General features: G+C 46.9%; 1 protein-coding gene across 2 annotated transcripts in view; it reads right to left on the bottom strand.

The window, feature by feature from the left end:
* Nucleotides 1–615: 615 nt before the first annotated feature.
* LOC126419067 (glucose dehydrogenase [FAD, quinone]-like) overlaps nucleotides 616–23,063 on the bottom strand; it is a 215,320-nt gene continuing 192,872 nt past the window's right edge. For both annotated transcript variants that reach the window (XM_050086148.1, XM_050086147.1), the window contains exons 6-9: nucleotides 18,823–19,003; nucleotides 12,267–12,442; nucleotides 11,814–12,085; nucleotides 616–2,508 (exon numbers count right to left, since the gene is read on the bottom strand). In XM_050086148.1, the coding sequence (XP_049942105.1) occupies nucleotides 2,160–2,508; nucleotides 11,814–12,085; nucleotides 12,267–12,442; nucleotides 18,823–19,003 (978 nt within the window). In that variant the 3' untranslated portion in view covers nucleotides 616–2,159. The remainder of the gene's footprint in view (nucleotides 2,509–11,813; nucleotides 12,086–12,266; nucleotides 12,443–18,822; nucleotides 19,004–23,063) is intronic.

Here is a 23,063-nt window from a genome sequence, read left to right as displayed (position 1 = left end):
CGTGCCGAGCCTCCAGGAATTGACAATCTGCCCCCCGGTCAAACTCAGATAGCTCGAGTGCTTTTCCCATTCTACATACGGACAGCACGCTCACTGATACTACATACACCGTGCATGTGTCTGACTAGCAGTGATTTTTCGCTAGGAGACGCTGCTATCGTCTGGATGGATTTATTTCGATAGTAGGTCGGTAGTCATAATGTCTTGGCGGATCACTGTGTGTAGAGACAGCTTATAAAGACGCTGCAAATCAAAGATATTTAATTGTTTACATTACGTGTCGGATATGAACTGTAAGATACAACATTAACAATGACATGTTTCCTGCGATAGCAAATAAATAACGCAATGTACAGCAAAAAATAATCAGTGTTTCCATAAAAATACGTATGTTTTGCTGATGTTCTGTAAAGCAGCAATACTCGTAGTCACGTAGAATGAGTAAGAAATACTGTAGATATACTTTAGGACAGTTAGACATGCAGTTAATTTCACATTCTGATACTGAACAATAAATTTCATTACCAATACGAATTTTGTAACACCACAAAATCCATTAAGAATCTGGTAGGAGACAGGTAGGGTAAGGTTTTAAAAATGAATAGTTCGTACAAATAATTTGAAACATAATTTAATTATAATTATCATTTATATCTTTGGTTACACAGTAGAGGAAGTCAATTAACATGACTGCGGATTAAATAAACATATCTGTAACTCCGGTGCAGTAACTTCTTGCAACTGATGAAGCTGGTCACATCATCTTCAATTTGATTGTGTAATTGAGATTGTTATCTACAGACAGACCATTTACACATAATTTCATAATTATAATTACTAATCAATTGTACTCATTCATATTTTGAATATGTATTCTGAATCTACTCCGGTTCTTTGTGTTATTTCTGTCGGCCAATTATAAAATAGGTTTCATGATTTATTACTGTCTTCAAAAGACACCTGAGATCACAGTAATATGGCAATCATTAACTTGGCAAAAGTAGGGCATCATCATATTAAGGCTACATGCTAAAACGGCACCAGTGATATGAATGGCCAGCAGACAACATACTGGTACAGAAGATCTAGGATTGCGTAGTGTCAATCTACTACTTTGTAAATCTCACTTCACCTGTAATGCAGAATTTCAGAAAATGTACAGGAGTTAAAAATAGATTCACAGCCTGAATACTGTAGGTGTGCCCATGACATGACGTATTACACATCGAAGGTATTATTCTTCTTCTTTCAGTTTGATTGAATGAACCTGACGAAGAAACTTTGATAAATGAAAACTTTGACTGTCCATTTATGTGGCAACCACAGTAATCATTTTACTATGATGTGGTTTATGTGTAAAACCCATGTTCACTAAAGTACGAATTTTGATCAGAGAATAGTGAGAAGTGACAGACATAACTGTCACATCTTTTCTGAACTTTATTACTTTTCCAAGATATAAAATTAAAAGGAAAACGCAAAACGCAGGAAGAGAAAAAGAGAATGCGGCTAAATGAGAAATGTTCTGAAGTATTTAACAATACAAAAAAGTGATTTATGCACAGTGCCCGAAGTAAAAGTTATTGCCAAAGGAAAAGCAGAGACCCTGAAACTGCGGTAAAGAAACTGACAGAGAACTAGCACACATCCATTGTGGATTTGTTAGCAATCACTGTTTGTCAATGAACTGCCACGTTCATAATGCCCATGAATACATCATTTTATAAATCATGGCTACAATCATATTTTATTGTAGTGCACGCTCCAATTGCAAAGAGGGAGTTATTTAATGTTTATCCTGTCGGTTGAGTAGTTGTTCACACTTAACGGTGAACATAGATACTTTAAAATATTCTCTTGATTTAAATTTGTCGCACCTGTATTGTCATCAGATTTCCACATAAGTGAACTCCCTCAATTCTGAAAATATTTGAATAAATACAAGAAGACTTCACAGCTACCAGTAAGTGTGAAAACTCTACCACACACACACACACACACACACACACACACACACACACACACGCTTACACCCACAGACATTTACACAGACAAACCTCATAAATAGACTAATAATATTGACTAATATATGCTTCTGGTTCAAATATGGAGCTGCATCATTTCGCTGGAGTTACATTTATATCCATGAAGGTGTAATCTCATTGCCAGTCGTCTATAATCATTTGCGCCCCTTTCTCAGCAACCATGACAGTAGGTGCGTTGAGGTTGCCCGAGGGAACATGCGGGATTACAGAGGCATCCACGACGCGCAAACCATTTATTCCCACTACCCTGAGTCGGGGATCAACGACAGTGTTGGGATCATAGGGGTCACCCATTATGCATGTCCCCACTTGGTGGTTCTCGGGGCCTGTGTAACGCCTCACAGCACAAGCCCAAAAGTCCTCTGATCCTTCCCCGTATTTTTCACATCCCTGCCACAGCTCAGGCGTAAGACTGGCACCCAGTTCTCTCATGGCTGGTGTTCTGACAAATTCCACCACAAATCTGTAAGGAAATGAAGTTCCATTAAGTTTGTATCATCATGAAATCGGAACAGCACACAAGACAAAAATAAATTAACAGTAATAGATGACCACTTTGCTGTGGAGGCCACAACACATTGATTGCTAACTATTTGGTGTGCTAAATTATGACCAAATTGAATTCAGAGAAAAAATGAGTGCACAATAAAAATATGGTAGGCTGAGACTCGTTACTAAAACATAGAGGATGAAATGGCACAAAGGGAGGAACCTATGAGTGAAAAAAAGGGAAGAAAATAAATGGTGTAACAAAAGATGTAGCCATACTTTCAGGAAACATTTCTTTCACGTAGAGGAAGAAAATTTATTAAATTGACATTGTATTGTATTGTATGTTAACCGGGAACCTAGAAACGACGGAGAGGCTCCGTCCCCGCCCCAGCCGCAGTGGTCCACAACCCCACGATGACTACCGCAGTCCACCGCCGCCTCACAGTGAACCCAGGGTTATTGTGCGGTTCGGCCCCCAGCGGACACCCCCAGGGAACGTCTCACACCAGACGAGTGTAGCCCCTATGTTTGCGTGGTAGAGTAATGGTGGTGTACGCGTACGTGGAGAACTTGTTTGCGCAGCAATCGCCGACATAGTGTAACGGAGGTGGAAGAAGGGGAACCAGTCCGCATTTGCCGAGGCAGATGGAAAACCGCCTAAAAACCATCCATAGACTGGCCGGTTCACCGGACCTCAACACAAATCCACCGGCCGGATTCGTGCCGGGGACCAGGCGCTCCTTCCCGCCTGGAGAGCCGTGCGTTAGACCGCACGGCCAACCGGGTGGTCTAAATGGACATTACAGAATGTAATTTTCACTCTGCAGCGGAGTGTGCGCTGATATGAAACTACCTGGCAAATTAAAACTGTGTGCCGGACCGATACTCGAACTCGGGACCTTTGCCTTCCATGGGCGCTCTACCAATTGAGCTACCCAAGCACGACTCACAACCCCTCCTCACAACTTGGAAGGTAGGAGACGAGGTACAAGAGTTGAAGCTGTGAGGACGGGTTGTGAGTCGTGCTTGGGTAACTCAGTTGGTAGAGCATTTGCCCGCGAAAGGCAAGGGTCCCGAGTTCGAGTGTAGGTCCGGCACACACAGTTTTAATTTGCCAGGAAGTTTCAAATGGACATTGGTCTGGAAACGCTTTATTTCCATGTTAGAGCGAAGCCTCATGCGTGAACAGCATTTTTCCTCTCACTTGAGGGTAATGGCTGTCAATTGTTGAACGAGCCATTCGCACAATTGTACTGTGCAGGAAAATCAGCTGCTGTAAGTGCTTGCGTACGCTGCACGTACTATGGATCCCCCCAGGGGGTCCACAGCTCTTTTGTGGATACGTGCGTAGCGAACACGGGACCCCGAGCTAAAGTGGCCCTCCTTCCTTTCCGGGCTGCATACCCTCCCTTTCCGCATCCTTCCCCGTCCCCCATCTTCGCCCCCCCCCCCTCACCTCTGGCTCTTTCCTTCCCTTTCTCCCTCTCTGGGAGTATGGTTTGTGCCTACGTCCGGAGACGGACGCTTGTAAATGCACTGCACTCTTTGCCTTCCTTGCTTGTATGTCTTCATCCTTCCTTTGTCCTTCTCTTTTCCTTACCTCTTCTCTTTACCCTTTTCTCCGCTGCAGCGTTTGCGACCTCTCTTCTTTCCTTTCCCTTTCTCTTTCTTCCTCCCTGTGCGTGTCTGAAGGCCGACTCACGCACTTCCATGTGTAGCCGGTGACGGGGTAACGCGTAATTCCCCGCCCCAGGTAGACAGGTAGGACACGTACGTACCCCCTGGTAATGGCCAGGCCCAGGGAGGGGTGGTTACCCGAGCTGATACCTTCCGAAAGTGCCGATTGATCCCTCCGTCCGTTTGTCGGGAGGTGTGACCTGACGTGTGAACAATCACCTAAGGCGGGAGTGCCCTCAGAGAGGGCCCCCACAAGGGAGGAGCGCGCCATCGGAGACGCCGGTAATCATGGGGGATTCTTCCGCAATGGTTTCCTCACCTTCCACTATGTCTGCTCACAAACGTAAGTTCACTGAGTCTCAGCCACAGTCAGTTCTTCCATCGTTGCCACAGTTCCTTGTTGTTTCTCGGTCTGACGAAGGTCACGACTTCTCCACGGTCAACCCTTTCATTATTCAGAAAGGTGTCGACGCAATTGCAGGTCCTGTAAAGTCTTGTTCCAGATTACGGAATGGCACCCTGTTGTTAGAAACAGTCAGTGCCCTCCAGGCACAAAAATTGCTGCGTACCTCACTACTACACACCTTCCCTGTCCGGGTGGAACTGCACCGTACTTTAAATTCCTCGCGTGGAGTCGTTTATACACGCTCCCTCGATGGATTGTCTGACGAAGAAATTCAGCATTACCTGTCTGACCAGGGCGTAACGGCTGTTCATAGGGTTATGAAAAGGGTTGACACGAACATCATTCCAACCCGCACTGTCTTCTTGACATTTGACAAAGTTCAACTACCATCGAAAGTCAAAGCAGGCTATGAGATAATTTCCGTTCGCCCTTACGTCCCAAACCCTACGCGTTGCTATCGGTGTCAGCGGTTCAATCACACCAGCCAGTCCTGTTCCAATCCGGCCAAATGCGTTACGTGTGGCAAGGATGCCCATGAGGGTGCTTGTCCACCTCCATCCCCTCGCTGCATCAACTGTATGGGTGACCACGGTGCTTCCTCTCGAGATTGTCCCGTTTCTAAGGACGAAAAGCTCATACAGGAAATTAGAGTCAAGGAAAAGGTGTCGACCTTTGCTGCTCGAAAATTATTCGCCAGTCGACAGCCGACCGTGCCTCAGACAGGAAAATACAGCACTGTCCTTGCTTCTCCTCGGCCAACAAAGGAGGCGGCCATGCAGACTTGCGACCTCACCTTTAGTGCCACGGTCGTCAGATCGGCCAGCGCAAAGATCGCCCGTTCAACCTCACCACTATCGCATGCCCACTCTCTGGCTCACCCTTCGTCGAGTTCTGCTAAATCTCGAGCCCAAAAGTCAGACACCAAGACTTCGAAAAAAGAGCATACTCGTGAAGAGTTTTTACGTACGGCAACTTCCCAACCATCGGTTCCTCTTTCCTCTAAACATCATACTTCCAAGAAGGTTACAAAGAAAACCAATTCCCCTCCTTCTCCGCCAAGGCGTGTCCCATCTACAGCACCACCTGGCGGAAATCGCCCTCGGCCGTCTTATGTGTCGCCGAGGCGCACTGCTGGCGGCCGATCAACCGGCCGATCGCTGGTGGCAGGAGCTGCTCCTGACCAACCCATGGATCAGGATCTTCTGCCTTCGGCTGAATGCCATTACATGCTGTCGGTTGCAAGCTCAGAGCAGTCGTTGAGTTGACAGCGACCTTGGTCACATTCCTCCATTTTCTGTTCACCCTATGTCCATTATCCACTGGAATATCCGCGGTATTCGAGCCAATCGGGATGAATTGTCGATCCTCTTACGATCCTACTCGCCGGTCGTCTTCTGTCTTCAGGAAACAAAGCTGCGTCCCCATGACCGCTTTGTTCTCCCTCATTTTCAGTCCGTCCGATATGATCTCCCTTCTGTTGAAGGCACTCCAGCACGTGGAGGACTCATGATACTTCTCCATGAAACTCTCCATTATAACCCAATCCATTTAAACACTTCCTTCCAAGCTGTCGCCGTCCGTCTTTCCCTTTCCGGATACACGTTCTCTCTTTGTACTGTATACATTCCATCGTCCACACCAATGGCACGAGCTGATCTCCTTCATCTTCTTGGTCAGCTTCCACCCCCATATTTGCTGGTTGGGGACTTCAATGCCCACCACCCGCTTTGGGGATCTCCACATCCTTGTCCACGTGGCTCACTATTGCTAGACGTCTTCCACCAAGCAGATCTAGTTTGCCTCGACACTGGGGTCCCTACATTTTTGCCTGCCTCCACGAAAAATTTATCTCATTGGGACCTTGCGGTCGGTACTGTTCCGCTAGCTCGGCGCTTCGAATGGTTCGCCCTTGATGATACACACTCGAGTGACCACTTTCCATGTGTCCTTAGACTGCAGCCTCAACTGCCCTACATGCGCCCGCGATGCTGGAAGTTTGCCCAAGCCGATTGGACACTTTTTCCGTCTCTAGCGACATTCGATGACCGTCACTTTCCCAGCGTCGACGATGAGGTCACACATATTACCGACGTTATTCTTACAGCTGCGGAACATTCAATACCACGCACCTCCGAATTGCCCCGGCGCCCCCCAGTTCCTTGGTGGAACGAGGCATGCCGTGATGCAATACGTGAGCGGCGACGTGCTCTCCGCGTTTTCCGCCACCATCCTACTTTGGCCAACTGTATCCACTATAAGCAGTTCCGAGCGCGATGCCGTCGTGTCATCCGCGATAGCAAGAAGGCAAGCTGGAAATTCTTTATTAGCTCATTTAACACCTTCACTCCCTCCTCGGAAGTTTGGAGTTGGCTTCGACGGTTCTCAGTCGCGCCTCGTTCCTCCCCGGTCTCCGGGCTCACTGTCGCGCATGACACATTAGTGGACCCCGTCGCAATTTCTAATTCGTTGGGTCAGCACTTTGCTGAGATTTCGAGCTCTTTAAATTACCCGCCAGCGTTTCTCCCAAAGAAACGTGCGACCTCTTGCTTTCTCCTCTCAAACTCGCGAAAGCTACAATAGTGTTTTCTCCTTGCGGGAACTCCAACATGCACTCTCTTCTTCTCGCTTCTCCGCCCCAGGACCGGATGGTATCCACGTCCAAATGTTGCTGCATTTATCAACCCATAGTCTGCGTTACCTCCTTCGCCTTTATAATGGAATTTGGACCGACAGTACTTTTCCCAGACGATGGCGGGAAGCTATCGTCGTTCCTGTTCCGAAACCTGGAAAGGACAAACATCTCCCCTCTAGCTATCGCCCCATTTCTCTCACGAGTAGTGTCTGTAAGGTTTTGGAGCGTATGGTGAATTACCGTTTAGCTTGGTGGCTGGAATCCCGCAGTCTTTTAACACCTGCCCAATGCGGATTCCGAAAGCATCGTTCTGCAGTTGACCATCTTGTTGCTCTCTCCACTTATATCATGAACAACTTTCTCCGGAAACGCCAAACAGTAGCAATATTTTTTGATCTGGAGAGCGCATACGATACCTGTTGGAGGACAGGGATCCTCCGCACACTGTTCTCTTGGGGCTTTCGAGGTCGGCTGCCCCTTTTTCTTCGCGAATTTATGGCAGAGCGCACATTTAGGGTGCGGGTGAATACTACTCTCTCCCGTACTTTCTCCCAAGAAAACGGGGTACCCCAGGGCTCCGTGCTGAGTGTTGTACTGTTTGCCATTGCCATCAATCCAATTATGGATTGTCTCCTTCCTGATGTCTCGGGCTCCCTCTTTGTGGACGATTTTGCGATCTACTACAGCTCTCAACGGACCAGCCTTCTTGAACGACGTCTTCAAGGATGTCTCGATCGCCTCCACTCTTGGAGCATCGAAACCGGCTTCCGTTTTTCTCCCAGTAAGACCGTTTGTGTTAATTTTTGGCGACGTAAGGAGTTTCTTCCGCCCTCCTTACATCTAGGTCCTGTCAACCTTACGTTTTCAAACGTCGCTAAATTCTTGGGTCTTATGTTTGACAGAAAACTGTGCTGGTCCTCCCACGTTTCCTATCTTTCGGCTCGCTGTCTGCGATCCCTCAACACCCTCCGTGTCCTGAATGGTACCTCCTGGGGAGCGGATCGAGCGGTCCTTCTCCGCCTCTATCGCGCCTTAGTGCGCTCGAAATTGGACTATGGAAGCATAGTTTACTCCTCTGCTCGGCCGTCTATTCTTCGGCGTCTCGACTCTGTCCACCACCGTGGATTACGTTTAGTGTCTGGAGCTTTTTACACCAGCCCTGTGGAAAGCCTTTATGCTGAGACTGCTGAACCTCCGCTGTCCAATCGGCGAGCAGCCCTTCTGAGTCGTTATGCTATCCATCTGTCCTCCATGCCTGCTAATCCAGCCCATGACATTTTTTTCGACACCTCCTTTGATGTAGGGTACTCAGGCCGCACCTCCTCCCTGCTACCACCGGGAGTCCGCTTCCGTCAACTGCTCCATTCTCTTTCCTTCCGCTTTCCTAAAACCTTCTTGACAACTTGGGGTACAGCACCGCCTTGGCTCCGTCTCCGGATCTGCCTGCTCCGTGACCTTTGTTGATTTCCCAAGGATGGTACCCCTTCACTTGTTTATCGTCGGGCATTTGCTGCTCTATGTGCACAAATGACGGACGCCACATTTATTTACACTGACGGCTCGAAAACATCGTTAGGTGTAGGGAGTTCCTATATTGTTGGCGACACCCCAAACCACTTTCGGCTTCCCGACCAGTGTTCGGTTTATACTGCGGAGCTTTACGCTGTTCTCCAGGCTGTCCACTACATCCGCCGCCATCAGCGGATACAGTACGTTATCTGCTCAGATTCTCTCAGCTCTCTCCTCAGTCTCCAAGCTCTTTATCCTGTGCACCCTCTGGTCCACCGGATTCAGGACTGTCTGTGCTTGCTCCACCTGGAGGGCGTCTCGGTGGCGTTCCTCTGGCTCCCGGGACGCGTTGGTATCTGTGAAAATGAGGCGGCCGATATTGCAGCCAAGGCTGCAGTCTCTCTTCCTCGGCCAGCTATTCAATCGATTACCTTCGCCGATCTACGGAGCGTTCTGTGTCGACGTGTTGTTCATTTACGGCACACGCATTGGTCGACACTTACCCATAATAAATTGCGGGACATGAAAGCTGTTCCTTGTGCTTGGACCTCTTCCTCCCGAACGCGTCGTCGGGAGGAGGTAATTTTAACTCGACTCCGGATAGGGCACTGTCTTTTTAGCCATCGACATCTTTTAAGCGGCGATCCTCCCCCACTCTGTTCCCACTGCTCTCAGCTGTGGACGGTAAGACACCTTTTAATTGAGTGCCCCTATTTTAATCCGTTACGCTCCCGTCTACAGCTATCGCCTGATATATCGTCGATTTTAGCAGATGACACGCGCTCAGCCGACCGCGTTCTCAAGTTTATTAGTGCCAGTGAAATGACGTCAGTCATTTGAAGCTTTTTTTGGGGACAACCAACCCCTTTCTGTAGTGGATTTTTAAGCCTTCCTTCTGCTTTTAGTTTCTCCAATTTTATGACTTTCGTTCCCATTGCTGCTGGTTTTCAATTTCGGTTTTTTACAGTTTCCTAAGTCACGGACCGGGCGCTAATGACCATAGAAGTTTTGCGCCCTAAAAACCAAACCAAAACAAAAAAAAAAAAAAAAAAAAACGTACTATGGATACAACAGGCTCTCAGATAGTCATGTGGTCAAGATTACTTGTTTCAGCTAACTGGCTTACGCTGACACTAGGCCTAACTTCACGATAAAGTTCCTCCTCTAGTTGAGGTGCCCTCGTCCTTCTAGGCCTTCCCAGTCGCGAATAGCAGTGGCTTAAAAGTCCCATGCTGTCTAAGACGACGGTTAATTTCTCCAAACGTCCCCATCTCGGGGCATCGTCGTTCTGGAAATCTCTCCCGTTGGCCACGGTCACTACCATCTGCTAATTCGCATAGAAGATACGCATCTGCAAACTTCGGGTTTAAATACATTTCCACTGCACTGTACCGGACGACCACTAAATAGCGGAATATACGTCGTTGTTGCTACACTCATGCTCATAAATTAAGGATAATACTAATACATGGTGAAACAATGCTCTGGTGGGCGGTTTGCGGGTTTAAATCACCTCGGGGTATGACCATGCGGTGCATCTGACCTGTGGTCATCCCACGGTGGCGCTGGCAGCAGTCCACATACAAAAAGTTGTGTTGGTGCATGTCAGTGTACGGTGCAACGAGACGTTTTCAGACGTGCTAATGGTGACTGTGTGTTGAAAATTGCTCAAAGAACATATATTGATGACATTATGAGGGGTAGTATATTAGGCCGACTGGAGGCTGGTCACACACAGCAGGTCGTAGCACGGGCCCTCTGTGTGCCACAATGTGTGATCTCAAGATTATGGCAACGATTCCAGCAGACAGGAAACGTGCCCAGGCGCTACAGTACGGGACGTCCACAGTGTACAACACCACCAGAAGACCGATATCTCACCATCAGTGCCCGCAGACGGCCACGGAGTACTGCAGGTAGCCTTGCTCGGGACCTTACCGCAGTCACTGGAACAGTTGTCTCCAGACACACAGTCTACACATACTGAACAGACATGGTTTATTCGTCAGGAGACCTGCAAGGTACATTCCACTGACCCCTGGTCACAGGAGAGCCCGTAAAGCCTGGTGACAAGAACACAGTAATGGTCATTGGAACAGTGGTCCCAAGTTATGTTCACAGACGAGTCCAGGTATGGTCTGAACAGTGATTCCCGCCGGGTTTTCATCTGGCGTGAACCAGGAGCCAAATGCCCCTTAATGTCCTTGAAAGGGACCTGTATGGAGGTCGTGGTTTGATGGTGTGGGCTGGGATCATGTTTGGTGCACGTTCACCCCTGCATGTCATTGACAGAGGAACTGTGTCAGGTGTATCGGGACGTCATTTTGCACCAGTATGACCGCCTTTTCAGGGGTGCAGGTGGTCCCACCTTCCTCCTGATGGATGATACCGCACGGCCCCACCGACCTGCCATCGTGGAGGAGTACACTGAACAGAAGATATCAGGCGAGTGGAGTGGCCTGCCTGTTCTCCAGACCTAAACCCCTATTGAGCACGTCTAGGATGCTTTCGGTCGACGTATCGCTGCACGTCTTCAAACCCCTACGACACTTCATGAGCTCCGACAGGTGTTGGTGCAAGAATGCGAGGCTACACCCCAGCAGCTGCTCGACCACCTGATCCAGAGTATGCCAACCCGCTGTGCGGCCTGTGTACGTGTGCATGGTGATCATATCCCATATTGATGTCGGATACATGTGCAGGAAACAGTTGCGTTTTGTAGCACATGTGTTTCGGGACGGTTTTGTCAACTTATCACTAGTACCGTGGACTTACAGATCAGTGACGTGTGTGTTTCCTATGTGCCTATGCTATTAGCGCCAGTTTTGTGTAGTGCCACGATGTTGGCACCACATTCTGCAATAATCCTTAATTTATGAGGACGAGTGTAGAAGAGCAACGCATGTCAACGCAAGTAATGAAGTGAGTCTGATGTCAAAATTCCCTTCGTTCAATTGGAACACTAAACCCGACTTGTGAACCTAAGAATTACGACTTAGTATAGAGTCTAAGTAAATGTAACCAAGACATGGCACATGCGTCATATACGTACTTGATGCCCTCAACCAGGACCTTGACATCGAAGACATCTCTCAAGTACTGGGCGTATATGCGTGGTGGCTGGAGCGGGTCCTTGCTTCGTAGCTCTATGTAGCCACGACTCTGCGGCCGTAGCAGAGTGGGCGTGATGTCTATGTAGGCTGGAGGCGAGGAGCTGGTCATCGCCGAGGAGCCGTTGGCCTGCTCGCCCGCGAAGAACACCTGCACGTCTGGTATATCCGCAGGCGCCAGCGGCGCGTACTTGGTTCGGATGAAGCCAGTCAGCTGCAAGCATCCACACAGTTATACACACAATACGCTCACAACAGTTCTGACTTTAGAAAATTAAATTTTCATGTACCAAAATGTACACAGTCTGCTCACAGACGCCTCATTCTTCATGTTATTTGTATTTGAAGAGCTACAGCTTCCTTGTCAGTGTACTTATTGAGGGAAAGCAACAAACCTGTGACATTCCTGTAGAGGTTATTGGTCCCAGTCTCTTCTTGACGTACTCGTGAAGCGTCCCGTTGTTCAGCAGTGCTTGCTGCTTCCAGTTGGCTAGCTTGACCCTCATCTTGTATGAAACATGATTCTGGAGACGTCTACCCACACCAGGCAAGTGATGGGTCACAGATATTCCTGTGTAACAATTGAAGTATTTAGTAACTTGAACTGCCAAGTAATTTTGCAAGCCAAATAAATGTTAAAAACTCATGCGTTTGCAAAATCACCGCGCTCTTGCTAAAAGGAGCTCTGTTTAAGAATACAGCTAATCATAAACGAAAAGCAGATAGTAATATTTGTTTTCCACTGTTCATATCCAATTGCAAACCCGGAGTTAGGTCACACCAGTGGCACCAAAACACATGAATTTATACAAACTTTCCTTACTGTTTGTTTACTAACACTATCTTTACAACAAAAGTTTTCACTTGGTTGAGCATGTTGGTGCAAATGAGGTGTTATCTCCTACTGCCACTGAAGTTAATTCGCTTTAATGAACTACCTTGCCTGAACTGTTGCAGCATGTATTACTATTAGTATTGTATAGTCTTTCTTCAGTTGAATTTATTACGAGCAAAACTCCATTCGTTGGACTTCAGAGCTGAGTTTGCCCTGCAACCTCCATTTGATTGGTTGTCTCAAGCCAGCCGTGTAAAGACATGCTATTGCCTCTACACGTAACAAAGCTGGTTTTTCTATCACCTAGGGCCACTTAAATTGAGACAGAATAAACTATAGGCAGTAAAGTTACGAAGAAGAAATTATGAATAGTGCTGTATCACACTGATAATTATGAGAATTATTCTATATTGGCAACGGCCTTGCTGCAGTGGCTACACCGGTTCCCGTGAGATCACCGAAGCGCTGTCGGGCGTTGTCGGCACTTGGATGGGTGACCATCCGGGCCGCCATGCGCTGTTGCCATTTTTACATCTACATCTACTTTTATACTCCGCAAGCCACCCAACGGTGTGTGGCGGAGGGCACTTTACGTGCCACTGTCATTACCTCCCTTTCCTGTTCCAGTCGCGTATGGTTCGCGGGAAGAACGACTGTCTGAAAGCCTCCGTGCGCGCTCTAATCTCTCTAATTTTACATTCATGATCTCCTCGGGAGGTATAAGTAGGGGGAAGTAATATATTCGATACCTCATCCAGAAACGCACCCTCTCGAAACCCTGCGAGCAATCTACACCGCGATGCAGAGCGCCTCCGTGCAGAGTCTGCCACTTGAGTTTATTAAACATCTCCGTAACGCTATCACGGTTACCAAATAACCCTGTGACGAAACGCGCCGCTCTTCTTTGGATCTTCTCTATCTCCTCCGTCAAACCGATCTGGTACGGATCCCACACTGATGAACAATACTCAAGTATAGGTCGAACGAGTGTTTTGTAAGCCACCTCCTTTGTTGATGGACTACATTTTCTAAGGACTCTCCCAATGAATCTCAACCTGGTACCCGCCTTACCAACAATTAATTTTATATGATCATTCCACTTCAAATCGTTCCGCACGCATACTCCCAGCAGTAACTGCTACCAGTGTTTGTTCCGCTATCATATAATCATACAATAAAGGATCCTTCTTTCTATGTATTCACAATACATTACATTTGTCTATGTTAAGGGTCAGTTACCACTCCCTGCACCAAGTGCCTATCCGCTGCAGATCTTCCTGCATTTCGCGACAATTTTCTAATGCTGTATACTACAGCATCATCCGCGAAAAGCCGCATGGAACTTCAGGCACTATCTACTAGGTCATTTATATATATTGTGAAAAGCAATGGTCTCATAACACTCCCCTGTGGCACGTCAGAGGTTACTTTAACGTCTGTAGACGTCTCTCCATTGATAACAACATGCTGTGTTCTGTTTGCTAAAAACTCTTCAATCCAGCCACACAGCTGGTCTGATATTCCGTAGGCTCTTACTTTGTTTATCAGGCGACAGTGCGGAACTGTATCGAACGCCTTCCGGAAGTCAAGAAAAATAGCATCTACCTGGGAGCCTGTATCTAATATTTTCTGGGTCTCATGAACAAATAAAGCGAGTTGGGTCTCACACGATCGCTGTTTCCGGAATCCATGTTGATTCCTACATAGTTGATTCTGGGTTTCCAAAAACGACATGATACTCGAGCAAAAAACATGTTCTAAAATTCTACAACAGATCGACGTCAGAGATATAGGTCTATAGTTTTGCACATCTGGTCGACGACCCTTCTTGATGACTGGGACTACCTGTGCTCTTTTCCAATCATTTGGAACCTTCCGTTCCTCTAGAGACTTGCGGTTCACGGCTGTTTGAAGGGAGGCAAGTTCTTTCGCGTACTCTGTGTAGAATCGAATTGGTATCCCGTCAGGTCCAGTGGACTGTCCTCTGTTGAGTGATTCCAGTTGCTTTTCTATTCCTTGGACACTTATTTCGATGTCAGCCATTTTTTCGTTTGTGCGAGGATTTAGAGAAGGAACTGCTGTGCGGTCTTCCTCTGTGAAACAGCTTTGGAAAAAGGTGCTTAGTATTTCAGCTTTACGCGTGTCATCCTCTGTTTCAATGCCATCATCATCCCGGAGTGTCTGGATATGCAGTTTCGAGCCACTTACTGATTTAACGTAAGACCAGAACTTCCTAGGATTTTCTGCACTCAGCCTCGTGATGGCAATTGAGGAGCTACTCAACCGAATACTAGCGGCTTCGGTCAAGAATGCCATCATAACGACCGGGAGAGCGGTGTGCTGACCCCACGCCCCCCCAACCGCATCCTCCACTGAGGATGACACGGCGGTCGGATGGTCCCGGTAGGCCATTCGTGTCCTGAAGGCGGAGAGCTTTATTCTATATTACTTTTTATATTTAGCTCAGAAAAAAAAACAGTCCAGTGTTGCTCCTATGAACTGCTTAACTCCTGTTTTATCTACTGATCCAAATTAAGCATTTATGTAACTTCACACAAATAATATAAATTCATACATAACGCTGTCAGCGGTAAGTGTAGTGGTAAAGCCTAGGTCTCTATGATACAAACATTACAGTTATGCGAAATTTACATTACTGTATCCAAATATTCTAGTAAATTATGGGAGTGGCTAATAGTGCATACCTTTGATTGACTTTTCAGTTCCTGCAGTTTTAAACACTCTAGGTCAAAAGGCGACACACCAAAGGAATTGTCCAAACGAGATGGAGATAGTTAGATGTGATGCACATGTACAAATAAATGTTTAAAATTTCAGAAAATATAGATGATTCATTTGGGAGAAAGAGCTACACAAACTGGGCAAGTCGATAACGCGTTGGTTCATCTCTGGACCATATTCAAGCTGTTATTCAGCTTGGCATTGATTGAGATGTCATCCTGAAGGATTTCGTGCCATATTCTGTCCCACTGGCGCGTTAGATCGTTAAAATCCCCAGCAGGTTAGACGGCCCTGCCCATAACGCTCCAAACATCTCGTGGGAGAGATCCGGTGACCTTGCGGGCAAGTGGGAGTTGAAAATCACGGAGGCAAGCAGTAGAAACTCACCATGAGCGGGCGGGTATTGTCTTACTGAAATGTCTATGACGGCTTACTAAGAAGGGCAACAAAATGGGGCGTAAAATATCGTCGATGTATCGTTGTGCTGTAAGGTTTCCTATGATGACAACCAAAAGGGACCAGCTGTGAAATGAAATGGCAATGCAGACCACCACTCATGGTTGTTGGGCTGCATGGCGAGTGACAGTCTGCTTGGTATCCCATCGCTGTCTGGGGTGACTCCAGATATGTCTCCCGCCTGTAATCTCATTGACTGGACTGGAAATGTCTTCAGAGGCGAGTCCCTCTTTGAATTGAGCCCCGATGAACAGTGAAGACGTGACTGAAGACGCCACAGACAGTGGTGGGATGCAAGCCTGACTGTCGCATAAGGCCTGACAACCAGGGGTATTGGTTCAGAGTGCCATTTCATTTCATGGCTTAACTGCTTTGGCTGTTACCCACAGCACCCTTACAGCACAGCAGTACGTCGACAATATTCTAGATCCAGTTTTGAGAACTCCATGGCAAACCATTCTGGGCTTACATTTCAGCAAGATAATGTCCACCTGCTGGCAGCGAGAGTTTCTACTGTTCGTCTGTGCTTGCCAAACCCTACCTTGGCCAGCAAGGTCGCCAAATCTCTCCCCAGATTGAGACATTTAGAGCATTATTGGCAGAGCTCTCCAACCTAGTCGGGATTTTGGCCGTCTAATGCGCCAGTAACACAGAATTTTGCATGATATCCCTCAAGGACGACATCCAACAACTCTACAATCAATGTGTAGCCGAATGACTGCTTGCATAACGGCCAGAGGTGGACCAACATGTTATTGTGAAGCTCTTTTTCTTGAATAATTCAATTTTTCTGGAACTGTTATCATTTGTTTGTCTGTGCATGTACATCACATCTACCTATTTCCGTCCCATCCTGTTTGCTTTAGAGTGTATCTCCTGCCTGAAACTGGCCTACAAAAATCACCTAAATTACAGCGCTCCTGGGAAGATTTTGGCACATGACGAAGCCCAGGTGGTTTCTGTAGGCTTCCACGTGAATGTTCCTGAGAGCATAATGGAGCCGTCGCCAGCTTGTCTCCATCCCACAGTACAGGTATCAAGGAGCTGTTCTCCTGGAAGATGACAGATTCGCGCCCTCCCATCGGCATGGTGAAGAACGTAGACAATGCAACGCTCTGCCATCGCGCCAAAGTCCAGTGGCGATGGTCACACGTCCGTTTCATTCGTAGTTGCCGATGCCGTGGTGATAACATTGGCACATGCATGGGTCGTCGGCTGCGGAGGATCGTCTTTAGGACTGTTCGGTGCACTACGTGTTCGGACACACTCGTACTGCGTCGAGCATTAACGTCTGATGTTAGTTCCACCACAGTCCTGTCGTTCTAGTCTGCCCAGCATACATTGGGGGGGGGGGGGGGGGGGTGACCGCTCAGCCCCGTGACGTCTGGACATGGTTTCTCCTTGATTTCGCCACGCGTTGAAGACATTCAGCATAGCACAGCATAGCACAGTCGTGCAGTTTCCGAAATGCTCGTGCCGAGCCTATGAACCATCACAATATGCCTTCGATCAAACTAAGATAGATGCTGCTCCTTCCCCTTCCACGGGCAGCATGCTCAGTGATACTACATGCACCGTGTGTGTGTGGAGGGGTTTATATCGATAGTAGGTCGGTGGTCATAATGTTCAGGCTGATAAATGTAGATCTCTGTGTAAGACAAGATGGTGCACAGAAATATCTGCTGGATACACAATTTCTTAAGAGTGCACCAATACCCAATACTGTGTTGACATCATAGGACTTTTCAGGTACACTGTATATGACTTTCGAATATTATAAGGAGTTGTCAAATGAGAACGAGACATACGGATAAAAGTAAGTAACCTGTTAATTTTTCGGCCGCTATAACAGTACATTCATCCTAAAGTGAAAAAAGACGGGCAACGCCTTCATGGAAAAATCTGAAAATCGACGACCACGATTGTCTTTCTTCAGGGCTTCAAAAATGTGGAAATCGGTACTGTATGGGCATGAGTAAGAGCTTACAGCGAAACTTCTGCAACGTACGTGAAACGACCTTGGCAACATGTGGCAGGCATTATTCTGCAACAGAATGATGCCGCACGTTAATATCCCTGGACGTTTGGATTTGATGGTGCTCTTCAATTTCTGTGCAGTGTTCCAGAATGTCAATGAACAACGGGACCTAGCAGTCAGTGCGGGGAAAGTGGTGCACGTCGGGGCGCAACGTTTTCCATGACGGCATTGACCGTCTTGTATCACAGTGCGATAAATGTATTAACAGTTGTGGCGATTAATTTCGAAACAATAAAGAGTAAACTTACTTTTTTCCATCTGTTTCGTTTTTATTTGACTAACCGTTTTAAATTATATTTTCTAACAGCAGCTACCACTTAAAAATCTTAAAAATCCAGTTATGTCTACAAGGGGGGGGGGGGGGGTTCACAATTATTTTAAAAATATAGTAAACTCTAACCAGATTTCCTGTCCTCTCATGCAGTGTAACAGTATTGTGCTTGTGTTGTTGATGGTGACGATGATGATGAGAGAGGAGGACGAGATTGATAAAAGGTGAATGTAACCTATTTTAGAATTAATAGATGTCCCCAGTGGACAGACTGTCATCAAGATTCATATTCCTTCACAGGTGTTTGAGACTTAAAAATTTAGCCAGGTCGTTTAGTGATAAGAAAAGGGATAATACCGCTTCTTCTTTTCCTGTCGGTCAAATAGTGGGGAAGCTAATTTATTTACCAGCTTCCGAAACTGTGAATCTAACACTACCGCTCGAGTGTACTGTGACGAATTCGATGAGGTTTATAGGAACACTGGGTGTCACGCGCAACCAGTGGAAAGGCTGACCGATTCCAGGGAGAAGTTACTCGTAGGCCAGCAGTTGAACTTCAGAGTACCGCCGGTGTTAGCTGTGTTACGGCACCGCGTTTTGTATACGTACCGACTTTCTGAAGATGCTCCTTGGGCCCGATGCCGGACAGGAGGAGGATCTGCGGCGATGCAACAGTTCCGGCGCTGAGGATGACCTCCTTGGCGGCGGTGAGTTGCCGCGTCTTGCCCTTCCGCACGTACTCGACGCCTGTGGCCCTCTTCGACTGCGCGTCCACCAGCACGCGTGTTACCTGCGACACACAGACACTTCTCACACAGGCTGCTCACTTTCGTCCTTTTGTTTCAGCATTCTCGACGTCCCATTACAGCGAGAGCATGAGGGATAGATCAGTCACTATATTTTAATTAGAATGATAATTGGAGGAATAGAGAAAGAGCATCAGAGATAGCATGTAATGAATTAGGTCTACTTGAAGAAATACAGCAACCAGCCACATTTAGTGCAGGTTCATTTACGCCACGATGCGTTTTTGAGCTTCGTGGATCTACAGATATTTCTATATTGCATTGTACTGTATGTTAACCGGGGGCATAGAAACGACGGAGAGGCTCCGTCCCCACCGCAGCCGCAGTGGTCCACAACCCCACGACGACTACTGCAGTCCACTTCACCCCTCCGTCGCCCCACACCGAACCACTCTTTCAGGGTTATTGTGCGGTTCGGCCACCGGTGGATCCTTCCAGGGAACGTCTCACACCAGACGAGTGGAACCCCTATGTTTGTGTGGTAGAATGATGGTGTACGCGTACGTGGAGAACTTGTTTGCGCAGCAATCGCCGACATAATGTAGCTGAGGCGGAATAAGGGGAATCAGCCCGCATTCGCCGAGGCAGATGGAAAACCGCCTAAAAACCATCCACAGACTGGCCGGCTCATCGGACCTCGACACAAGTCCACCGGGCGGATTCGTGCCGGGGACCAGGCGCTCCTTCCCACTCCGGAAAGCCGTGCGTTGGACAGCGGCTAACCGGGCGGGCTAGAAATATTTATGCCATTGTTTGTCTAGCGTTTTTGAAGACTGCATTTTGAACGCTGCTGTGGCCCTAGCTCGTTTAGCTGAGACGTTTCTTGATTTGTCTGTGCATGTTTAATAAATAATTAGGTGCAGTTACTGCAGTAAGCTGTGGCTCATTTTTCCGCCTTTGATGCATCAGTGAACTTAAAATTGTTTGTGGATTCGATATAAATCTATTGCACCAGGCCTGCTCAGTCTGCAGCCGTGGCTGAGTGATCAGTGTAGACAGCTGACTTACTGAGGACCAGGGTTAGATTGCCGTTACTGCGAAGGATTTTTCTTTGGTTTGTTGGTGGGTTTGGGAGGAATGGGGAAGGAAATCATCTGTGCCCTTTCAACGAAACCATCTCGGCGTCTGCCTGAAGGGAATTAGAGAAATCACGGCAAACCTAAATCAGGATGGCCGGACGTGGGCTTGAACCGTCGCCCTCCCGAATGCGAGTGTAGTGTGCTAATCACTGCACCATCTCTCTCTGTAATTTTTCTTTGTTGTAATGTTTATTTTTCAACCTTGTGGTGCTAATTGTGAGGAGCTGCTCCCCTTCACTCCCCCCCCCCCCCTCCTCCGTGACTGATAACTAGTTACTCGCCAAGGTCTGATAAGTTGGCAAAAGAACCGGGAGACACGTGTAGCTCGTATCATCCATGCTCAAGCATGTACACGTGAATATTTGTTGAAACACTTGACTCAGTGAAGAAGAATGAACCACACAATTTTTACATTGGATTGACTGAACTTGCGTGACGAAAGAAATTTTGAACTTTACAAAGTTTGTAATTCTCATTTAAGTGTAGCTACGCAATAAAAACAGTGTGTTACTAAAAGAATTTAACAATTTTGAAAATTCATATTGTTTTATTTATGTGATTTACTGACTTAATTTTCGTGTCATTTCTTTTAGGAAAGTACACAATGTTTTTTTATCTTACAAACAGCCTGAATGTGACATCCTGTCTGAAGTTGATTTCTCGCCAAACTCGTTGTAGCATGTCAGGGAGAATATATTCAACTGTTCCTTAGATAAGCATCTCTCAACCTTTCAGCATCGCAACCCCCTCACCTCTTAACCATACGATAACGCTTCATAGGTTTAAGGTAATGGCGTATTGAAGATTTATCACTACCTGAATGCTTGTTATGCTTTGTTATAATTAAACGTCAGTTAATGACTCATTGGCAGCAAGAGCCATCAGGAGATCGTAAGATGAAAGACACAGCTGTTAAATGTTGTACGGCGTGCAGTTGTGGTTAGAAGCGTGGAGTTAGGGAGTCGAAGGAAGTAGGTTTGCGTCCTACGTTTTAATATTTTTTGTTGGTTTTCGCACTTATAACAGATTCTGGGAGTCTCTCACTGACGTAATAGAAGTATAAGGAGCAATCAAAAAGTTTTCTTTCCAAGTACGTATACTCAAGAATCGATATGCCACTCAGCAAAATCGCAGTGACCACTGAGTCAGTTATCCCACCGACGCAACACATTGAAGATACCCATTCGGTAAAACGCCGTGTCCTGCTGCGTGAAGAAGTCCGTAACACAGCTACACATTCTCGTTTAACAAGAATCGTGGTCCTCCAAGGTCTATCTTAAGGGACCGAAGCCGTGATAATCGCATGGGAAGAAACCAGGACTGTGGGGCGGGTGCTCGAGTGACTCCCACTTGACATGCCGTAGCTTGTAGCTTCTGGGTTACGACATTTGCGATTTGGGGTCGTGTGTTATCATGAAGCAGCAGCATCCCTCGGTGCACCGTTCCGCAACAGTGCTTTTCGTGAGACATTCTGCCCCACACACATATTCCACTCTGTTATGGATGTCTACTGCAACCAAGAAAAGAATAAACAGCGTATTGGTGCTGTTTCGATGTGTTTGGTAATAACGTCGCCAAGATCACGTTGCCGCATTTGCCACACGCACGCTGGAAACACAGGAATACCATGCTAATCCCTTCCATACACGTCGGTGGTTATCTACCCACATTGGAGTCAGTGTGTGTTGTACACAGGGTGTTTCTGTAAAATCGTACAACAATGCAACAGGACATAGAGAAGACTCCACTGAACGATTTCAGGTAGAGAACTTGGGGTCAGAGAAGTCAGGAGATATGGAAGTAAATTTGTCTACTGTTTTGTCTAACATTACTGTTTTCCACGTAATTTACAACCTACGTGCGTTCAAGTTTACACGTACTGTGCTGTTTATTTACGTATACACTCTTTATTTTCTGCAAGGAGCCGGCCGTGGTGGCCGAGCGGTTCTAGGCGCTTCAGTCCGGAACTGCGTAATGCTACGGTCGCAGGTTCGAATCCTGCCTCGGGCATGGGTGTATGTAATGTCCTTAGGTTAGTTAGGTTTAAGTAGTTCTAAGTTCTAGAGGACTGATGACCTCAGCTGTTAAGTCCCATAGTGCTCAGAGCCATTTGAACCATTTTTTTCTGCAAGGAAACAAGGAGGACGAGCCTGATTTCTATGGAATTTACCAGGCAGTCTGAACGGCCACCTGTACTTGAGGTTGTTGCAAAGAGTTCTACCTGAGTTGTTTCAGAACCTACCCTTGGTTTCTCATGAGAGGATGTGGATACAACATGACGGTGCATCGCCTCACTTCAGTGTGGATGTGCGCAGCCATCTCAGTGGTGTATTTCCTGGTCACTGAAGTGGAAGGGGAGGTCCTCTTCCATGGTCTGCGAGGTCACCTGACCTGGATCCCCTTGATTATTTCCGATGGTGATATCTAAAGTCGATTGTGTATAAGACCCCAATGAAGACGAAGATGGAATTAGTTGCTAGAATTGTAGAATTGAAATGTGATTCGAAACATATCTGGGATATTTGTCAAGATGCGTCAGAATCTTGTTCGCCGATATCATGCTTGCATTGAGGTTGATGGCCGTCAGTTTCAGCACATTTTATAAGAAACAGCACAAATGGTACGTTCATTGTATCAATGACGGTATTTGCAGTTAACTGTAACTAATGTAAATAAAAAAGTAAACAGTAATGTGATTTTATTCCTATTATCTCCTTACGCTGGCTTCTCCGACCTCAGGTTTCCTATCTCAAATTGTTCAATGGAGCATCCTTCATGTCCTGCTAAATTTTTGCACGCTCTTACGGAAACACCCTGTATACGCTACAGCAACACCATCAAACGAGGTGGCGCAGTGGTTAACACACTGGACTCGCATTCGGGAGGACTGCGGTTCAATCCCGCGTCCGGTCATCCTGATTTAGGTTTTCCGTGCTTTCCCTAAATCACTTCATGCAAATGCCGG

Source organism: Schistocerca serialis, chromosome 9 (genome assembly GCF_023864345.2).
Source record: "Schistocerca serialis cubense isolate TAMUIC-IGC-003099 chromosome 9, iqSchSeri2.2, whole genome shotgun sequence".
In the NCBI taxonomy this organism is placed as follows: Eukaryota; Metazoa; Arthropoda; class Insecta; order Orthoptera; family Acrididae; genus Schistocerca; species Schistocerca serialis.
This window is presented reverse-complemented; position numbering and strand designations above follow the sequence as displayed.